General features: G+C 52.9%; 1 protein-coding gene across 5 annotated transcripts in view; it reads right to left on the bottom strand.

Moving 5' to 3' along the window:
- TMEM44 (transmembrane protein 44) overlaps positions 1–13,007 on the bottom strand; it is a 35,887-nt gene extending 22,880 nt beyond the window's left edge. The window contains exons 1-6 of one of the 5 annotated variants that reach the window (XM_019448795.2): positions 12,564–13,007; positions 9,387–9,513; positions 7,577–7,670; positions 6,358–6,524; positions 6,089–6,175; positions 1,326–1,496 (exon numbers count right to left, since the gene is read on the bottom strand). In XM_019448795.2, the coding sequence (XP_019304340.2) occupies positions 1,326–1,496; positions 6,089–6,175; positions 6,358–6,524; positions 7,577–7,670; positions 9,387–9,513; positions 12,564–12,700 (783 nt within the window). In that variant the 5' untranslated portion in view covers positions 12,701–13,007. The remainder of the gene's footprint in view (positions 1–1,325; positions 1,497–6,088; positions 6,176–6,357; positions 6,525–7,576; positions 7,671–9,386; positions 9,514–12,563) is intronic. The other 4 variants (XM_019448793.2, XM_019448791.2, XM_019448792.2 and 1 more) reach the window with 4 other exon arrangements.
- Between the last annotated feature and the right edge of the window lie 2,206 nt (positions 13,008–15,213).

Genomic DNA, 15,213 nt, shown 5'->3' with positions numbered 1-15,213 from the left:
TCTTGGGGCAACTGGCTGGCTCAGAAAAGCATGCAACTCTTAGGATTGTGAGTTTGAGCCCCACGCTGGGTGTAGAGATTACTTAAAAATAAAATCTTTTAAAAAGGGCACCCCGGTGGCTCAGTCAGTTGAGCGTCCGACTTCAGCTCAGGTCATGATCTCACAGCTCATGAGTTCAAGCCCTGCTTTGGGCCATCAGCGCAGAGTCTGCTTCAGATCCTCTGTCCCCATCTCTCTGCCACTTGCTGTCACTTGCCCTCAAAAATAAACATTTAAAAGAAAATAGGCATCTCCCCCTTAAAATAAAATAAAATCTTTAAAAAAAAAAGGGGGGGTGTTTGCTGATATAATTAAGATGAGGTAACAGTGGATTAGGGTGGACCCACAGAGCTACGTGAAGGGAAGAAGAACATGTGAAGACTGAGGTAAAAAATGAAATTACACTGCCACAAGCCCAGGAGCACCAGGAGCCATCAGACGCTGGAACAAACAAGGGAAGATTCTCTCCCAGGGCGTCCGGGAGAGTGTGGCCCTGCCTGGACTTCAGCCTTGTAGCCTCTGGAACCGTGAGAACACATTTCTGTTGTGACAAGCCACCAACGTTGGGTAACTTAATAGGGCAGCCCCAGAAAACTACTACAGCACAGGAGAAAATCACAGTTTCTAGCGATTTCTAAACTATTTATGATAAATCCACAGGTGCTTCATACACAAATTACCCGCTGTCCACCTCTCTATCTGCCCAATGTCTGAGCTTAGCTTGCCCTTGAGGTTCTCACGTCAAGGTCACTGGGGTGTCATCACATCAGGCGACAACCCCTGGGGAACCAGAAAGCAGTCATTGACAAAGGGCGGCCCTTGTCAGCTTTGATCTCTGCTTCCTCAACCCAAGGTTCCAGTGCCAAAGACAACAGAATGGGATGATCACCCCTGCGTGGCAGGTCAGCTTGCAAAGCCCCTTCCTAGCCTTGTGAGAAAGACAGGGCAAAGATGAGGAAAACGGGTTCACAGGAGGGTGGGGACCGGCCCACGTGAGGAGCAGCACTGAGACTGGAACCTGGGTCTGCTCCTGGGGCCTGCACACCCCCCCTTGCGGCTTCTCAGAGCTCCAGCCAAGAGATAATTGCTCCATATAGTATATATATAAAGGGAACAAAATACAAAATTGCAAATGATTGCCATTGCATCTGTCTGCCCCAGGCTTCAAACCTCCTCCCTGCCCCCCCTGGGAGAGAGTGCCATCTAGCCATAGGGAAGGAGGGCACCGCAGGGATAGGGGGAGATGAGACACCAGCAGTCAAGCCCCCTAGGCCCAGCGTGGATACAGAGAGGTCCAGTGCAGCACGGCCGAGGGAGGTCAGGAACCAGGGTGTGGCCCGAAGCAGGTACTCAGGCCGCCGGTCATGGGCCACAATGGCCGAGGCATAGAGGAGGCCCGCCAGGGCCGACAGGAGCCGGGTCCACAGGTGGATGGAGGGAAATGCCTTACCCTGGCACTGGACAGAGAGAGGAGGGAGCTGTGCAAGAACACTGCTGTCCTCCAGCCCCCTCGGAGCAGGATTCTAAGATCTAGGCCTTTGGTCCTGCCCTTGGCAAGTTGGAGCGCAAGCCTTCTGCCCATGGCCAGTCTCCAAAGGTGCTGCTTCTATTAGGTTTCCAGCTTTTGCTCAAGCTGCTTCCTTTACCTGGTGAACTCCTATTCATGCCTCAAAACCTGGCGTAAACTCAACTCTAACAAACCCACCCCCCACCCCCCCACACTTAGGTGGCATAGTCGGCTAAGTGTCCAACTCTTGGTTTCAGCTCAGGTTGTGATCTCAAAGTTGGTGAGTTCGAGCCCCACGTTGGGCTCTGCCCTTCCCCCACTTGTGCTCGCTCTCTCTCTCTTGAAATAAATAAATAAACTTAAAAAAAAAAAAAAGAAGTCTTCCATACACCTCCACCCTAACAGGGGTGAATAACTCCCATTCTAGGCTCCATTACACATGACACATCTCAACAGACAGAGGGCTCCTGAGAGCAGGGCTGGGGTCCTGCCCATCTTGGCACCCCTAACCCCTGGCACTGTGTAGTGGCTCACGAGTGTCACCTGGGATAACGGGAGGGACTTTTCATGAAGTATGAACAGCTAAGGATTGACTTCTCTTCCTGGGACCGCCAATCCTCAACCTGGCCAGCCGGAGAAAGTCAGGTGACATTCTGGAAGTTTTGAAGCCAAGGGAATATTTTTGGAAAAAGAGTGATGGCAATATTGGTTAAAAAAAAAAAAAAAGAAACATAGTCAATATTTATATGTTAAATACCTTTTACAGGTATGAAGTCACCTTATATATACATTTATATGTATATACACAAATACTGTATATTTTCAATTATATATAATAACATAGTATATTTAAATCTATAGAAGTATAAATTACATGTAATTTATTTTACTCATTAAATAACTGTATCTAGAGATATACAGGTATTAGCTAGAGACTGAAAAACTTTCAGAGGAAAAAGCAAGTTTGGCTGATTTTCCCCATTTTTATTTTAACTCTCAAAAAGATTCCTTGCGAGTGTTACACTTTCCTTTGCATTTCTTCAGGTTTGGTTCCCAGGGTTTCCTGTTTTTGGTTATTTTGTTTTTAGCCTTGCCCTGAAGACTGGTTAACAGAGACAGCAGCCAGGCTGGGGAGGGTGGCCCCTGACTTGCCGGCCCCAGAGGCCCTTCCCACCTGACACAGCCCGGGAAGCAGCCCTGTCCCCTTCCACCTGACTCAGCCCAGGAAGTGGCTCTGTCCCAGACAGCACTGTTGTGGTGAGAAACCCTCAGGGGTCCCCCAGGCTACTGACCCCCATTTACAGAGGACACTGATGGCCAGTGACTTGCAGGGTCAGGGCTGAGAACTGCCTTCTGCCTCTTGACTCACACTTGCTGCTGTTCTGCGTGGGCTCTCTGCCGTCATTCATGTGCCAACCCACGCACAGAGCTCACTGACTTCAAAACTCCATCTCTCTTCCTGGTCAGTCCTGGGGCCTTTTGGGTTCTGTCTGCCTACACGCTGGACACACTGTAGGTGCTTAGCAGCTGCTGAAGACTGGGACTGGCTTGCCGACTGGAGATACGGCAGGTCTTTGTCCAGCACATGTGGGCTTCGTCTGGCTGGTCACACAGAACTCAGGGTGGCTACCTGGCGAAACCATTGCGGGGTGCTCGAAGCAGGACGTGTGTCAGCTCCTGCAGCAGCGACGGGTCCCAGTGCTGCCAGCACAACCCCATACTGGTCAGCGGGTGGGTCATGCCCTTTGCTCTGTTCAAGCACTCCTGAAAGAATGGAAACTTCTTCCACCAAAGCCACCCAGCCATTCTGCTCCTCAGCACCCCCAGCAGGGATAAATTAGAAGCAGCTTCTGGGGGATCTAGGGTTCAAGGCCATGCTGGCTAGGCTGCCTAGAACACCCCAAACCCTGCTGAGTTTCTCCCTAATAAGGGGACCCTAGCTCTGGGTTCTTCTTTATGGAACCAGAGATACTCAAGGCTGGCAGTGCCTCAGAGATTGCCCAACTTAATCCTTAATACAATCTAACTCTATCTTCCTGCCAAGGGGCCATCAGGCTTGAATGCCTTTAGTGATGGGGAGTCCACTAGCTCCTAAGGCAAGAATAACAATACTAATTGCTCTCAATATGCCAGAAGCCATGCAAAGCATCAAACCCATAAGTGGATGTGGACCCACCATAACCTCTCTCCACTCTTGGTTTTGCTTCTATTTCCCAAGACCACAGAGAACAAAGCTGCTCTTTCTGCCCCCAAACGGCTCTTCTGGTTCCTGCATCCATAAGCTTCTTTTTTTCCAGACCACATTATGTCACTCGCTATCATCATTATTATTATTTAAATGTTCATTTATTTCTTTTGAAAGAGAGGGAACACACATGCATGCGCACACAAGTGGAGGAGGGGCAGAGAGAGAGAGAGAGAGAGAGAGAGAGAGAGAGGGGGAGAATCCCACGCAGGCTCTATGCCGTCGGCCCAGACTCCGACTCAGGGATCCATCTCACAAACCATGAGCTCATGACCTGAGCCAAAATCAAGAGTCGGTCGCCCAAACGACTGAGCCACCCATCCAGGTACCCCTTAGGTAACTCATTTGAGAGTGTGCTGGCACCTACCATGAGCAGGCTCCCAGCACCTGGAATACAGTGGAAATTAAACAGACAAGACCACTGCTCTCATGGCGCTGATGTCCTACCTGGGACCAACTTGGTAAATAACTGAAGGAGCTAATTTCAGGTTGTGACCAAGGCCGTGAATAAAATGTAGCTGAGTGAAGGTCAGTGGTGGGGCTGGCCTGGGGCTATGTTAGGTGGGTGGTGTCAGGGGTTGAACTGCGTTCCCCTCTCTCAAAAGTTGTTGAAGTCCCAACCTCCAGAACCTGTGAATGTGGCCTTCTTTGGAAATAGGATCCCTGCAGATGATCACGTTAAAGATGAGGTCATTAGAGTGCACCCTCATCCAATATGACCGTGTCCTTATGAAAGGGAAGCCTGGGCACAGACACGACCAGAGGGAAGGCCATGTGAGGACACATACAGGGAGAAAGAACGCCATGCGAACACTGGAGTTGTGCAGTTACGCGGCCATCAGCCAAGGAACTTCCAGAAATTTAGAAAGAGGCCTGGAAGAGATCCTTCCCTAGCGCCTTCAGAGGGAGCATGGCCCTGCGGACACCTTGATACTGGACTTCTGGCCTCTAGTACTTTGAGACAATACGTTTCTGCTATTCAAAGTCTGTGATACTTTCTAATGGCAGCCCCAGGAAACTAATACAGCCAGGCACTGTACCAGCCCCTCTGAAGGTCTTCACGTGACGCAGCTTCAAGCCCCACCGTCCCAGGGGCTCCCCACTCTCCCCTCCCTTGATCCGGAGGCAGCGCCTTTGCTGGGAGGCCCCGTCACCCGTGAGGTTTCTGGCCATGACAGCACAGGCATCAGCTTCCTACCAATGATCAACTAAGCACCTGCCCCCCATACCCCCCAAATCCTGGAACTGCTGTTAAATGATGCTCTGGGGCAAGTGGTTTCTTTAGACCTAGTGATGGCCCATCACGTCTCCGGTGTTAGGCCTGGCCATTATTCCTGTCAGGGAGGCCCTCCCGGCACAGCAGAGCAGTTCTGCACACCCACGATATCTTGCTCTTCCTGCCTCAGTGGCTTTTCCCCGCATGCTCTCCGCTTTCCCTCCCTCACCTCTGCCTCCTCCAATCTCACCTTCCCTTCGGAGCCAACGGGAAGCGTCTCTGGCCCCGTCCACCAGGCAGTGTGAAGTTTTCACCCTCACTCATAGGAATAGCATAGGAGCCTTCTCTCCCTCTTGCGAACCCCCTAACACCTGATTCTATCTTTCTTCGAGCATTAAAATAACCTGCTTTTGGGGCGACTGGGTGGCTCAGCCGGTTGAGCATCCAACTCCTGATCTCAGCTCAGGTCATGATCTCATGGTTCTTGAGATCAAGCCCTGAGTAGGGCTCTGTGCTGGCAGTGTGGAACCTGCTGGAATTCTCTCTCTCCCTCTCTCTCTCTCTCAAAATGAATAAATAAACATTTAAAATATTCTGCTTTGCATTTCCGTGTCTTCCATGAGACTGGGAGCTTCCCAAGGGTAAGCACAGCATCTCCCGTCACATCTCCAGTCACATCTCCAGTCCCCTACAGAACTGGCCAACACAGGGCTTTCCTCACCCTGGATGCCTGGACAGCATCTGCAGCAAAATGCTCCCAGATGGAACCCAAATACCTGCAGGATTCTCTCCTCTAAAACCTTCTCGTCTCCTAGTGGAATGTTTGTTTATCGAACCCCAATGCCTTCTTCCTGACAGCCTGTTTTTCCTTTGCTCTGGAGAGAACTCAGTGCGCTCCCCTGTGAGAGGCTCTCGCAGACCTCAGGACCTCCCCTGGGTGGGCGCCCCACCCCCTGCACGTGCACACATGCACACACACGACACAACCCCTCCACCCCAGGACTCAGAGCTCAGAAGACGCTCCCAGATGCCCTAAGACCTGCCATGGTGACCCACAGTCCCAGCCCCGACCCAGCCTCACGATTCTGGAGAGCGGGGGGATTCGGGAAGCCCAGGAGCCGAAGGCAGCGATGGCACCCAGCAGGTAGCCGAAGATTTCGGTGTTGTCCTGAGGGAACAGGTGATACACTCAGCGCCCTGAGGAGACAGCCCATCCTTTCCGGCTTTTAGTACTTTCTGGCTAGGGCTGCCCCTGCCCCTGCCCCTGCCCCTGCCCAGGGCATTTGTTGGGGCCATGAAGAGGGAAGGGAATGCATATCCCCACGCCCTCCTGGGCAGGCTCGGCCTCACCTGCAGCAGGCTCTCCAGTAGCCTCCGCTGGGGCCCTCGGACAGGGCCTGACGCCTTCCGGACGGTGGCCCAGAGAGCCCAGCCTGGCCCCAGGCTCAGCGGCAGGGCCAGAGCAAAGACACTGGCCCTGAGCCGCTGCCTCCTCTTCCTCTCCCGGGAGCCCCGACCTGCAACAAACACCAAAATCCCACAGGCCCCTGGGGTCTAGAACTCAGCGGAGAGCTGCATCTCCGGTGTGCGCCCATCTCTGATGCCAGAGCGGGTTCCCACGTTGCTCGGCAGGCCAGATCCTCTCCACCCTTCAAGGCCCCGTAGCTCTGCCACCCCGTTGGAGGAATCTTTCCTCCCCACCACCTCATCCCACCCACTCGCATGACTGGCGCTCTTCTCCTTCCTCGGCCCTCAAAGCATTTTCTTTTCACACGTGTCTGTGCACACAGAGTTGCCTCTGTGAGACTGGAAACCCCCGAGGGCCGGCAGTTTCTGTAATCTCCACAGAGCCTGGCACAGAGCTGAACCGGCACAGCTTTGGAGAATGCATCACGGTGTTTGTGCCAGGGCCTGAAGCTGTGAGCCAAAAAGGAGCACGGTCTTGGAAGTCTCCTTAAAATATGAGACAGATAGTCCTCCGAGAACTGTAGTAGGAACACGTCTCCTCTGGGCAGCGCTGAGCAGCTCGGGGATCTTACGTTACCCCACTGATGCAAGCACTCCCCTTTTGCACCACGGTGGGGGCACACGGCTGCCCCTTCTCAGAACGCCCAGTCTGGCATACTCAGGGCGACCCATCCTACCTCAGTAACTTCCAGCCCCCACTCTGCCTGAGGTGGCCTGCGCCCATTCCTGGCATCCATTTCTGGAAGTTACGGGGCTGTGTTTGGCCAACCCGGGTTCACAAACTGAGATATCACTGTTCATCCCCACAGTCATGCACACCCATCCTCCTGGCCTTCGCTCATGCTGTTCTTTTCACCTGGAATACCCTTCCCTGCGGCCCCTGATCTAACGTCCATCCTTCCCCTCTGGTTGCCCACGGTGTGCACGCACCTCCTCGCAAGCAGCGTTAATGACCGTTTAGGGCCCCGTCTCTCGGCCCTGGGTGGGGTCTCCGAGCTCATTCACGTGTCCGTGCCTGGCAGGGACCCAGCTGAAGCCTGACAGGGGGTAGGCGCTTGGTGCACTGATGAATGAAGACAGGAACAGATGGCCACACACTCACCCAAATTAGACTTCAACTTGGAGCCGCAGACCGGGAAGAGGATGAACACAAAGTTCACCAAGTCAACAGCTGCTAGGTAGGCACCTGTGAAAACCTGGGAGCAAAGGAAATAGAGTCATGGCGTCCAAACATTCTCCAGCAATCACAGCACCTGTCATCCTGGATCTCCTCTGCCCCTGATGAGGTACTTCCACCGAAGCCGCCTGCCAACCCCAGGAAAGGCTGGTTATCACCTCTATTTGCCTGACGAGGAGAACGGGGCGCTGAAACGAGCAATCCCTTACATGGAGGCCCATTGGCAGAACCCGCCCTCCACTTCCCATGCCGCGCTCTTTCCGGTGCATGGTTACTCTTTGCTGTGTGACTCTGGCCCAACCGCTGGACTTCTCTGGGCCTCTGTTTCATCGTCTGTAAAACAGGGGTAGTCATGGTGCCTCTCTCAGTGCTAAGCAGATTACATGAAGCACTACAGGGAAAGTGCTTAGACCAGCACCGGCAAGCAGGAAAGCACAAGGCTCCTACCCACAAACGCACCAGCTACTATGCCAGTGTAACAGTGGTGAGGAGCAAACTCTGGAGTCTGGATCTTGCCACTGCTGCTTACTGGATCCTTCCCAAAGTTGTTCAGCCGCTAAGTCTGAGTGTCCACATGTGTAAAACAGGGATAAGGAGAGAGCCTACGTCCTAATATAATTCGAGGATTAAATGAGTGAATGCATGCCAAGCCCTCATTGCCAAGCACATAGTGAAGGATTTTTTTTTTCTCTTTACATTTATTTATTTTTGAGAGAGACAGAGACAGAGCACAAGTTAGGGAGGAGACACAGAATCCGAAGCAGGCTCCAGGTTCTGAGCTGTCAGCACAGAGCCCAACGTGGGGCTCGAACTCACGAACTCTGAGATCATGACCTGAGCCGAAGTCAGACGCACAACCCACTGAGCCACCCAGGCGCCCCCGCAGCAAAGGATTTAATAAACATCAGCTATTATTCTTGGACTCGGGCTGAGCATCATTGGGTTCCAGCAGCCAATGAGAATGGGCACCCAGAATAAAAGGTGGTTTGTTTGTGAGACAATACTGTTTGAAGCAGGGTCTAGAACTCCCAGGTGTGTGTCCCGGCCATGAGGCCGCCTTCCTCCATGTCTACCTGGGTGGGTGCCAGCCCCATGAGGTGCCTCTCCAGGGCATATTCCTTTGGGATATGTGTTTTGGGACAGGCCCCATCTACACAGGTTTGAGGGCCTAGACTTCAGAAGAGCTTGAAACTGTTTCTCACTTGCCCCAAGGCCTGCATTACCACTTGGGAAAGCACTCAGCCACCCCTGTTTGAACTGAGGCTGGGCTCTAGGCTCTAAAAACAATGACCACAACAATCGCTACTTATGGAGCATCTACAATGTGCCAGCTGCTGTTTTAAGGGATGGGGATATGGTAGTGAATACAAAGTTTTGCCCCCGGAGAACTGGCACACTAGTAGTTCAAGGAGCAACAGACACACTCAGTAAAATAGATGGTGTATTGGGGGGGGGGGGTCCGCTTTGGGAAAAAACGGAGCAGGACGAAGGAGTCCGGAGCACCTGTGGTAGAGGGAGGGCACAAGTTTACATGAGTGCTCTTGTTAGGCCTCATCGAGAAGGTGACTTTTGAGCAAAGACTTGAAGGAGGTGAGCAGTGAGCCCTGTGGCTATCAGGGCAGGAGCACTAGGCAGGGGCAGACAGACCAACAGGGGCGCGGGCATGAGGTGAGACCGTACCTCAATGGTGAGGGAACTAGACAGAAGCTACTGTCACCCTGTGGGCCCTACGCACCTGGATCGTGAGCTGTCTGGCCAGAATCGCTCCGATGGTGTCACACAGGCTGGTCAGGAGGCAGCATGCCGCGCACAGCGCTGACTGGTCCCGTCCGGATTTCTTTGTACACCTCAGATAGAGAAGCCTGTGGTGACAGACGGGGGTGTGGATGGGTATGGACGGAACGCGGGAGCCATGAGTGGGTTCCCAATGCAGGTGTCTGCAAAGGGCAACTGTGATTTTGTGTCCTCGTGAGGCACTCTCTCCCCCAGATATTCAGCAGGTATTTTTGAACTTAGTTTACAGATGGGAAAATAAAGGGTCAAAGACTCCAGAACCAGCCCATGGCAGGAGCCAGACCTGCCTCTCTAACGAAGAGGCATTTCTTTCCTCCTACAAATCTGGCCAACTCAAGTTCATGACCCACCACTCAGTGCTAACAAACTAGCTATGGGGTTTTATTTTTTGAAAGGAAGCATGTGGATTATAAAAGTAACCCAATCACTGTGGTTAACTGCAGAGTATAGTTAATTGCCTAAATTAAAACAGCAACTTGTTTCTTTTCAATTAAAGTGAAATCCTGCTAAGGAGTTCATGTGTGCAGTGGGGTGGCTGGGCTTTTGCTGGCCCTTGTCAAGTTGAGCATGTTCTTTTTTTTTTTTTTTTAATTTTTTTAACGTTTATTTATTTTTGAGACAGAGAGAGACAAAGCATGAACAGGGGAGGGTCAGAGAGAGGGAGACACAGAATCTGAAACAGGCTCCAGGCTCTGAGCTGTAAGCACAGAGCCTGACGCGGGGCTTGAACTCACGGACCGCGAGATCATGACCTGAGCCGAAGTCGGCCGCTTAACCGACTGAGCCACCCAGGCGCCCCGAGCATGTTCTTAACATACACGTTGAGCAAAACTCCTCGAAGATGCCATGGCACTTTGGGCTGACCTCTCCCTAGAGTCGCCCACTGCTGGTTTCTCTCCCTTATTCCCCTCTTCCTGCCCCACCCCACTCCCCTAGAACAAGCACAGAAAGGCACAACAGGATGGAAGGAGTCAGAGGTCGCTCAGAAACACCTGATCGGATCTCAGAAACACTTTGTTCTAGATGTTTCCACGTTACATATCTGGGCCGGGATAACTGCAGTTCTTGTTTTATTTCCATCAACCACAGGGTGGTACTCACTCCTCACGGTTAGACTGTTTGCCTGGTTCTGAGGGTCGGCCCTTGGGAGCAGGGGATGGGGATGGAAGGCTGCTGGGTTCCAGAACATTTCCTGATCTGTCAGACGAAGCCCAGAGCTCACAGTGAGAACAGCAACCTTTCATCTAGGCCCTGGGCTCCTGGCACCAATTCAAAGCCTAAGAGTGAAGGCTCTAGAGACTCTCTGAGTTGGATTCAGATTAGAAATAGTTTATTTCAGGGCGCCTGGGTGGCTCCGTCGGTTGAGCGTCCGACTTCGGCTCAGGTCATGCTCTCACGGCTCATGAGTTCGAGCCCTGCGCCGGGCTCTGTGCTGACAGCTCAGAGCCTGGAGCCTGCTTCAGATTCTGTGACTCCCTTTCTCTCTGCCCCTCCCCTGCTCATGCTCTGTCTTTGTCTCTCAAAAAAACAAAGGCTCAAAAAAAAAAAAAAAAAAAAAAAAAAGAAAGAAAAAGAAAAGAAATAGTTTATTTCAACCTTCCCATTAGAGAGTGGAGAAAAGTGAGGCCGATGGTGACCAGCTGAGTTAATGGCCGACCCTCTGGCTTCACATGTGGAGGCTTTCTCTGTACCCTGCTGTTCTTTAGCCATTTCCCCAGCCCTCAGGTCAGGGATCCAGGCTGACCCTACCCCAGGCCACACACAGCTCCGAGGATACACATTCCCCAAGGACAAGAGGAGGCTCAGGGATGGCAAAGTCCTGACAACAGATGGGTGCGTCCAGACTGAGGCAGGCTGAAAAAGCAGATTTGGCTCTCATCAGACTGACTGGCTGGGCATTCTCAACGGAGTTACCTAACCTCTCCCACCTTTAGTTTCCAGCTCAGGAAATGTCTAATACTGCTGACTTCAGGGCGGCTGTGAGGACCAAATGAGATAACGCACAGAGAGTGGCTTGTTGGTGTCCACCTCTGATCTGGACAGTTTAATCCTCACAAGTCTGCCCCTTTCAAAAAGGGTCTGGCGGTCCGGTTCTTTCCATTCGCTAGGGCAAGTTAGTAAAGCTGTCAGAACCTCCAGCTTCCTCGGGGGGGGGGGGGTAAATGGGAGTAATAACGGTCCCTCCCTCGTGGGGTTGTGGCAGGGAAGACACGAGCTAATAAATGCAACACTAGGCCCACGTTAAATGTTCTAAGTGTCTTTTTATTTGGTTTCCAATGACTGGGTAGGGGGGTTGCCAGATCTCTGCAACAATATCAAATATCATCTTAAGAGTGCCTAAGATGAGCAGGTGCCAACCTCCCCGGGGGTGCTGATCCTTTCTCCTCTGCCAGGGAATACTTGGGTTGCACCTGCTTGGGACAGGGTACCTGAAGACCTGGAGGCCATCTTTAGCCAGACTTCATAGAACCCAGGTTATGGTGACCACCTGACCAGAAGGCTCCAGGTACTGGCCAGAGTCAGATCACAGCCAGTCCCCCTCCCCAGATCAGAGGGCCTGGGGTAAAGGGAGACCAGAAACGCCAAGAGCCTTGTCCAAGGTCCTTGCCCTCTGCCAAAGGTTGGTGGCAGGACAGGAGCAATCATAAGGATGTTTAATGAGCACATACTAAGAGCTTTACGGAAACTAACTCATTTAATCCTGCCATCCGTCCCATCAGTTATTAACCCCGTTTAGGTGAGGAAAATGAGGCTCTGAGGCTTTACAGCTTGCCCAGCTCACACCTCTGGTCGATGGGGAAAGGGTGACAATAGAACCCAGGACTCAGGACAGCTGCCTTCGAGGGCTCCACGCACCGCACGACCCGGCCTCTTCCTACTGGCCCACAGCCCAGCCTCCCCCTCCCTGTGCACGGAATACGGAAAGAAGTCCTATCCGACTTCAGTCCACAGCGGAAGGGTCCTTTCGATCCTGGCACCGCGCTGCCTCCTACCTCCCCCCCTTTATGCCCCCTTCCCTCCAGGTTTCCAGGAGGGAGTTGGCGGGAGGCGTCGCCCCGCGCCCCCCGCCGCAGACCCGGCCCCCTCCCCCGCGCCGCCCGGTCCCAGTCCCCATTACAGCGCGTGGGCGGCGATCCAGCAGGAGGAGGCGCAGATCCACAGGCCGAAGGAGATGCAGACGCGGTGGCGGGCGAAGCAGCGGTCCAGGTAGTCCCAGTCCCAGAGCGCGGGCGCGGGGCTGGCCGCCTCCCCCATGGCTCGGTGGCTCCGCCCGGCCCGGGCCCCAGCCTCCCGCGTGGCCCCGCCGGGGCGCAGCCTCCCCGCGCCCCCTTCCCCCGGCCCGGTGCTCCCGCAGCGGCGGCGGCGGCCCCGGCCCAGCGCACGACCGCGGCCGGGAGACGGGCGCTGGCGGCGGCGGCGGAGGCGCGAGGGAAAAGTTTCCGGGACCGCGCGGCTCCCCACCCGGCGCGCTATTGTCGGGGGTCGGCGGGCCGGAGGCCGCCCCCCAGCGGCGGGAGCTGGGAGCGGCCTCGGCACAAAGGCTGCGGCCCCAGCCCCCGCTCCCCGACAGCGGTGGCGGCGCCGCTCGCAGACCCCTTGCGGTCTCCCGGCGGCCAGGGCCGAATACCGTGACCTGCCCGGCCACGGTAAGGCGCTTTGTCCGCCCATTAGTGCGCCCCCTTTTCTGACCCGAACAATACACATGCTTCGCGCCTGACGCAGCTCTTGGGTGCTGGGGATCCCGGGCGTGAGCGGCTGGTCTGATCCTTCAAAAGGTACAAAAGAAAGGGGTCCTGGGAGGGGGGGGGTGGCGGGGAGCGGCAGAAGGATACAGCCCCCTCCCCGCCCCCCAACGCATCTTCTCCCACTCTCTGGTCTGAAGGCGTCAGCGGCACCCTCCACCCCCACTCTAGTCGCCCAAGCCGGACTTCCAGAAGTCACCCTAGAAGATGCCCCAGGAGGCCCGTGGTCTTGGCCGTCATGCTGTCCCATCCAGCCACGTTGCCACACAGTCCTGGCACGCAGAGCTGTTCTTGAAAACAAGCTATTATAATTTTAAAATGTCCTTGTTGATTTTAGTAAGTTTGCTTAAAGAAGGTGACCCGGTCATTTCGTTATTTTCGTTGTTAAAAACAGCAGTTTTCCTGAGATCTCATTCATATACCATAAAACTCACCCTGTTAACGTGTACAGTGTTTTAGTGTATCCAGAGTTGTGCTACCACCACCGCTATCTAATTTTACAACATTTTCATCACTTGTTAAAAAAGCAAGTACTCATTAGCGGTTAACTTTCTTCTCCACACTCCCAGCCCTAGGCAACCACAAATCTACCTTAGGATTCTACGGACTTGCCTGTTGTGGAAAATTCCTTATTAATGCAATCCCATCCAATAGGTGAACTTTTTTTTTTTTTAATTTTTTAAATGTTTTTATTTATTTTTGAGACAGAGAGAGACAGAGTATGAACGGGGGGAGGGGCAGAGAGAGAGGGAGACACAGAATCGGAAGCAGGCTCCAGGCTCTGAGCCGTCAGCCCAGAGCCCGACGCGGGGCTCGAACTCATGGACCGCGAGATCATGACCTGAGCCGAAGTCAGCCGCTTAACGGACTGAGCCACCCAGGCACCCCCAGACTGTTCTTCTAAAGGGGCTACATTATTTTACTGTTTCATTTATTTTTAAAGTTATGACCGCTTTTGGTCATGAAACATAATTTGTCAGACATTGTCAGACGAGGAGCTGGGGACACATTTTTGAGAAAAACAGACAAGTCCATGCCTTCACTGAGCTAACAGTCCAGTAGGAGAGAGAGCGACACTAAACAAGCAAAAGAGCGAGTAAAGGTAAAATTAAAATAGGTTATTCGACAAAAGGGGCCAAAATTAAAATATAAAAATGATGATAAGATAAAGTAATACAAAATGAGTACCAGCGAAGACAAGATTGAAAGGTTAAAATAAAAGGGGAAACATACAGTAGCCAAGCGTCTCATAGATGATAACCAAGTACCCTGAAGTCCCTGCCTGCTGATTCTTTGTGGGTTCTTCTAGCCGACCTGTGGATACTGATCTGTGACTGCCCAGCTTCCCGGTTTCTCTAGTGACGTTGCCTATTTACTATTCTGGAAAGATAATCCATCGCACTAACTATCTTGCTGAAATGAGGACACACCTTCCCCGTCTCATGCCCTAGGCAGGGCTACCTTATGCTCTGTTTGTTGAGACTTGAAGATACCGCTATTTGATTTGATTCACTTATGATGACTTTCCTCTCCCTCAGGCTCAGTATAAGCCCTTGGAGGCTGGACCCAATTTAAAAATGGCTTCATTCTGGGGCGCCTGGGTGGCTCAGGTGGTTAAGCATCCAACTTCGGCTCAGGTCATGATCTCATGGTTCGTGAGTTTGAGCCCCGCGTCGGGCTCTGTGCTGTCAGTGTGGAGCCCACTTCGAATCCTCGGTCCCTCTCTCTCTGCCTCTCATGCTCTCTCTTTCCCTCAAAAATAAACACCAAAAAACAAAATAAATGAAAAATTGCTTCATTCCTCCCACCACACTCTGGACCAGGTTTACGCACCTCAACAGCTTTTCCTCAGAGTGGTTAGTTCTCAGCCTTTGCGGTGAACTCAGAGAATTTGAGGAAGACCTCGTCCCTGAAAAATCTGAACATCTATGCACCCCCACACAGTGTTCATACAATCTTTAGGAATTTATAGTCTCTGAAATTCAACTGTGGATTTCGTGGAGGGCTAGACCCCAGACTAAACCC

This window comes from Panthera pardus, unplaced genomic scaffold (assembly GCF_024362965.1).
Source record: "Panthera pardus isolate Hobbes unplaced genomic scaffold, ASM2436296v1 HiC_scaffold_16, whole genome shotgun sequence".
Classification (NCBI taxonomy): domain Eukaryota; kingdom Metazoa; phylum Chordata; class Mammalia; order Carnivora; family Felidae; genus Panthera; species Panthera pardus.
The sequence above is the reverse complement of the archived record's forward strand: the minus strand, read 5'-3'. Positions and strand labels throughout refer to the sequence as shown.